The 6,000-nt window shown below is 37.1% G+C and overlaps 1 protein-coding gene across 3 annotated transcripts in view; it reads left to right on the plus strand.

Annotated features, from left to right (window-relative positions):
• Window positions 1-5,330, plus strand: part of ripor1 (RHO family interacting cell polarization regulator 1) — a 76,780-nt gene extending 71,450 nt beyond the window's left edge. For all 3 annotated transcript variants that reach the window (XM_004913506.4, XM_031900706.1, XM_031900705.1), the window contains one exon: window positions 1,326-5,330. In XM_004913506.4, coding sequence (XP_004913563.2) covers window positions 1,326-1,423 — 98 coding nt within the window. In that variant the 3' untranslated portion in view covers window positions 1,424-5,330. The remainder of the gene's footprint in view (window positions 1-1,325) is intronic.
• The last annotated feature ends 670 nt before the right edge of the window (window positions 5,331-6,000 follow it).

The raw sequence follows: 6,000 nt of genomic DNA on the forward strand, positions 1-6,000 counted from the left end.
GTCCTCAGGCTTAAATAGTAAAGTCTTTGGGGCCTGCAACAATCTGTATACTGAGTGCCATAAAAAAGGGCTAAAATAATGTAAGACTATGAACTCTGCCCCTCCTGCTTCTAATTTTGCCTGTGTGCCTAAAATGTCATAAGCCTTATGTGCCCTGTATTGTCTCACTCCCACTAAACTGAATATTGGGAATATAAGGGAATTAAAATTATTTTTAGTATGATCTTGAGTGTGATATTCAAAGACAATTTCAGTTGGTCTTTATTTTTACTTATGGTTTTTAATGTATTTAGCTTTTTGTTCAGCAGCTTTCCAGTTTGGAATTTCAGCAGCTATCTGGTAGCTAGGGTCCAAATTACCATAGCAACCAGGCAGTGATTTGAATGAGAGAATGAAATCTAAATATAAGAGGCCTGAATAGAAAGATAAGTAATAAGATATAATAATAATAAAATTATAGCCGGAGCAGGAGTTTTGTGGCTGCTTGGGTTAGTGACTCCCATATGAAAGCTGCAATGAATTGCAAAAATATGGCAAATGGTTAAAAAATTTAACAAAATAAAAAAAAAAAAAGACCTAAAATAAATTTACTAAGAATTGTTCATTATATAACATACAAAAAGTTAACTTAAAGGGGACCTGTCACCCTAAGAAATAACTCCAAATTATTTTCTATATTGTTAGTTGAGCAAAATAAACTTTACTTACCCTATATAAATAATATAAATCTTGTTTCCTTCCATCTTGGAATTACTCAATCACAGCAAGCAGGCAGCTGCCATTTTGTGGACAATGTTATGAAGGCAATCTTTGTATCATGCCAAAATCTTATGTATGTGCCAGAACGGGGGACCAGATGCCCATGCACTGGCTACACAGTTAGATGAGGAGGAAGGAGGGGAAAAGTAAGATGTGCAGTGAAATCTAGGAAGTGCTGAATGGAAAGCTAAAGTTATTGTCTGCCCTGCCCCTATGCCTAAGGCATAGAGGCGGGGCAAGCAATATATGATTGACAGCTGTGATTTTTAAATGCCTTTATAAAGGGTTTGGATGTGGTAATATAAAAATGAATTTGGGTTTCATGTTTAATTTGAAAGGACTTTTATAATACAGCTTTTTATGTCTGGGTGACAGGTCCTCTTTAAAGGTGAAGCGCCCCTTCAATTAAGTCATTCAGTAAAATTGCCATTCAGAACTTTTCTGTCCATCTGCATGATAAGACTATAAAAGATTGTGTCACTTATTATATTAGTCTTAATGAATCATGGGTAAATACCAGTTTGATAATGCTTTTAACTTATCTCCTGTGTTTCGCTTTAATGCAGGTGAAGATGGAAAATTAGCATGTCGGCATTTGGAGGAAACACTTGGGAATTTACCGAGAATTTTTGCACCCGGAGCCATGGCAAGCACTGCTTTCTAAGATTGCTATCATATTTTGTTTTTCATTGTACAATCGATGCCAGTCTCCTTTTATTGATAAATGAATGTGACAGTGGAGGACGTGAAGAACTTTCAGGAACTCATCTGACAGTATTAAGAAAATGCATCTACGCTAAGGAGATGATTATGAAAGCTGTTTAACCCACAGGCTCATTTTCCAGACACATTTGGATGACCTACCTCTGGCAGCGACAAAATGTAATACTAATTGACACTGGCATTATATTTCATAAGTGCTTCAAGTTACACATGGACCAGAACTGATGCCCAGGAACAAAAACAATCCAAACAATGTAGGGCAAAGCAAGAAGTATATTTTGCACGTACAATGGAGTTTGTTGACCACTGCAGTATATAGACTTTCATTTTGACCACACCATAACATTACGGCAAACCCCTGCTTGTCTGCCTTTTTATAACACTTTGGTGATACTGAGAACAAATCTATAGCTGGGCCTTGGTACCACATCAAAAACTGACTGTAAGTGCACCAGGCTTGCTATTTTATATTTATTGTTTTTAAAGATGAATCCTATTGACGTATGAGGGCTTCGGGTTGTCTAATTCCATTGTTAAGAAGTGCACGTGTGTTGTGGGGTTTACCTCTTAATAAATGAGCTTGGAAAATTTCATAGGTTATCTGAACAAAATGTTTAAATACAGCAGCGGTACCCAAGGCAGCCAGAGGGGCATGTAACTGTTTTCTGGAACAAGCGGATTTTTTGAGCAGAGGAATGAAAATTTAACAAATGAAAAAGTTTTTGAAAATATTAGATATCCCATTATTCAATCATTTCCTTAACTTCTTTCTTTGCTTGTAAAGCTTTACAATGATGTCTCAGAGTAGCCATACATGGTGCAGGTATTTTGATGCAAGTGTTATTAACTCGCTGTCCTCTTGGGAAGCTGGAGAGAAAGGCAGCCTCGTGCCTTCTGGAAATTCTATAATACATGCAAATAAAATAATCAGACATGAGGGCCCAGCTCTGATGAGATTGCTCAATGCTTGCCCAGCTGGTGGGCCAGGGGTACCCATGTGGATCGATAGCAACTAAACTGGCTAACCATCTTTATAGAAGTGTGCCCAGCTTTATGCATGTCCTATGCAGTTTTCCATGCCAGACTACATGAACCGTTGCTTCCATAGAAGTGAATTTTATAGAATAAATAAAGCACACCCTTTAGTAAAATAAAAGAATATGAAATGTCAGTGAGGAGGTCCATAACTTCATAAAGGTATAAGGCTCTACACTTCTTCTGTTTTTTCTTATCATTAGGGACTCATGACAAAAGTAATATCATTAACAATCCATTATATTGTGTATTATATCAATTTACAAGCTGACAGTTCAGCTAAGCATTAATGTATATAGATTTACCTAGCCCAGGCAATCATCCTGTGTTGTCATGTGCACATGATGAATAGACTCAATTAAATAACCTAAAACACAACCTTTATTTAATACAACAAAAGAATGTCAATTGTACTGTGGGAGGAAAAGGAGTATTTTATTCTATAAGTGTTCCCTTGCAGTACATGATGACATAGCATCTGACAATAATACAAATGGATTGATATATCACTTTAAGCTACTGATCACTTATCTGCCCTACATGGTGTTCGTATAATAAATTGTTAGCACGTATCTTTCCCACTTAAATATAATTTACTATTACCTTGCACTGTACAAATCATGAGCTTGTTTTAGAAGCTCTCCTACCCTTTATATAAATAACCTCTTGTAGCAGTGGAGGCTGACTAGAGATACATTCTGGCTTAAAGGATTTGTAAACCCCCCCCCCCCAAAAATACAGTGAAATCTTAAAATACCTGCCACTCCTGCTATTCAAAGGTTAATCATAAGGCTGCCGCATCCCCTTAATCACTTGCGATTCCTTTTTCTACTTTAACCCCTCCCTTAGGAATTGACTTGGCTATTGGCCAACTGAGCATGCTCAGTTCTTCTCAACTCGGGTTACCAAACACACCCTCCAGTCTAGCAGCCAATGAAGAGATGGCACTGCTGGTTATATGTTTTTTTTCTCATAACCTCTTCTGAGCTCAGCTTGAGTGTTTCAGTGCTCAGTCCAAGCAGGACTTTTTATCAAAGTAAGTTCTGCCTGTGTAAGCCTGCATTCTTCATTGCATGAACTTCACAGTGCACATGTGCTATTTGCAGATGTGAATGTTACTGAAGAAGTCGGAGGAAAAATGGCCACTGGGTGAAAGCTGCTATTTGTTTTAGGAAAATGTGATGGTGCTGGTGAAAGAAGGGGATATATGCAGTACAAATAGTGTGATTTAGGTGGTGAGAAGTGCCCAACTTATGTAAAGGAAAATGTAGGGTTTACGTGTCCTTTAAGGGACCATTTTGCAAAGCAGACAGATAAGTAGTAATAACTAGGGGTCAAGTGTCAAACTATTGTCCTACAAATCTGAACTGTTTTTTTAGTTATAACTGATGGACAGGCAGATGTATATAGAGTATTTTTTACATTTCAGTTTTACTGCTGCTAAGATGCACATCTTCTCACTGTATGTCCCCTTGCTCTCTGTGGTGAAGCAGTGTTTTGCAGTCTTTGTTATCAGAACAGAACAACCCTCTGCCTCTTAATGTAAAAATCAAACTAATGATCCGCTTTATTTTACTGCCCCTTTTTCCAAGCATAAAAGAATATTATAACTAGGAAGTGAATGATGAGCACATAAACATCTCGCAAAGAGAGCCCCTGATAAGGCCTGCGCACACCTCTATCCAGCTATACGCAGTGTTAGAAAATCCCCTTGCTTGGGGGCTAAACTATTTCTGGGCCAATAAATCTCAGAATACATCTAAAGGAAGTTTTATTTCCTATTTTTTTTTTGTTTTTTTCAAGCGATGCTTTGCCATTTTAATTGAGATCTGATAATTATTGGTACACGATAGTTAATCACAAATATGTCTCGGCAAACTTATTTGGGAAGAACAAGTTTTACATGTTTTAACTGCATGAATGTCCCATAGTAGCTGGTATAATGCAGTTCTTGTCAGATATTCAAAGCAGAATCTTAGTAATAATATAGATAGTGCCCAACCACTAAGTAAAGAGCAGTTACCCAGAATGATAATGTCAGACATGGCATGAGATTCAGAGGCTTCAGATGGTTTCTTGGCAACACATCAATGTAACGTTTTGGAAAGTTTCACCTCACTTCAGTGTTTGTTAAATTGACAAATTCAACTGCGATGGGTAGTTTCACTTTTACTGAAAGAAAAAGCACCAATCACCTTTATGTTTTGCAATTAAAAAAGAAAAATGGCCTCAGCATCAAATATTTTAGGTTTGCCTCTTAATTAAAGTAATGGCTTTTTTGGGCCATGTACAGCTCCAGACATTTTATAATCGTAATGAATCAAAATACAAGGGACGGAGCTACTCACTAATTCACTTTAGAACTTATTTATTACTTTCATTTGGAATGGGAGCATGAATTATAATGTACCCACACAATATTAATTTAATCCGTTTGCTCTGTTCTCACGCAAAAGTTTATATTTTAATATTGTCTTACCCCAAGTGCCTCTTCCCTTACCCGAGCTTTTCCCTCACACTTCTGTTACACCTTTAAATATCGGAGCACAGTGTATCAAGTGAATACATGTTTGTTTTATTTGAGGATGTGCTCATAGTTATATTATGTGGATGCACCGCTTGGACACATTTGAAATTGAAGTTTGAGATAAAATTTAGTGTTTTATTTACATTTGTATTTTGTTTTTATAGAACATTTTAAAAGATAAACATTGAAAAGCATTATTACTAATTTCTATATATAAATATATATAATGTATTTATAATAATGCCTGCCTTTCGGTTTTAAATCAGAAATAAAAAAGTTATGTTAATATTTGTATATTTTGTCTGCTTTTTTGTTGGAGTCTATGAATGCAGGACATTGTAGCCACTTTCCTTTTTACTGTAAGCAGTAAATTGTCTATTTTGGACAATATATTTCTATGCTGCGATACTGAATTGATCTGTCTAGATTTGCAGCAGAAAATTGCACCAACCCAGGGTACAATATAAGGAAGCGATCCTCTTGCTTTCTTCTATTGCTGCAATCCCACACATGTGCAGTAGAGTCAAAAAGCCGAGAGGTAATCAGGTAAGTGAATACAAGCTCAGGGAGGTGCCCCCAGTGATTCAACCTTTCCTTCTCCTTTAATGCCACCAATCCATTTCAGTTCCTGCTAACTGCTTTTCCAGGCTGCAGAAGGACCCTACACTGTGGGATGCAACCAATTAGCAGTCTGGAAGATCTGAAAGAGAACTGCAGTCTGTCTTTCCTGGGTGAAGACAGAGCGGTAACTGACTGCCTACCTCTTACTCTGTTTCTGGACAAGGGCTGTTCGAACAAGCTTTCTATGGGTCATTTCTAAATAAAAAAAAATGTTCTTGCGCAGATTGCACCATTTGTTATCCATCACTGGATACATGATGAGGGTAAAATGCTAAATGACCCCTTTATTCAATAGGCACAGCAGAGTTGCACCCAATTTGCAAACACGTCCAACT

Source organism: Xenopus tropicalis, chromosome 4, assembly GCF_000004195.4.
Source record: "Xenopus tropicalis strain Nigerian chromosome 4, UCB_Xtro_10.0, whole genome shotgun sequence".
Taxonomy (NCBI): Eukaryota; Metazoa; Chordata; class Amphibia; order Anura; family Pipidae; genus Xenopus; species Xenopus tropicalis.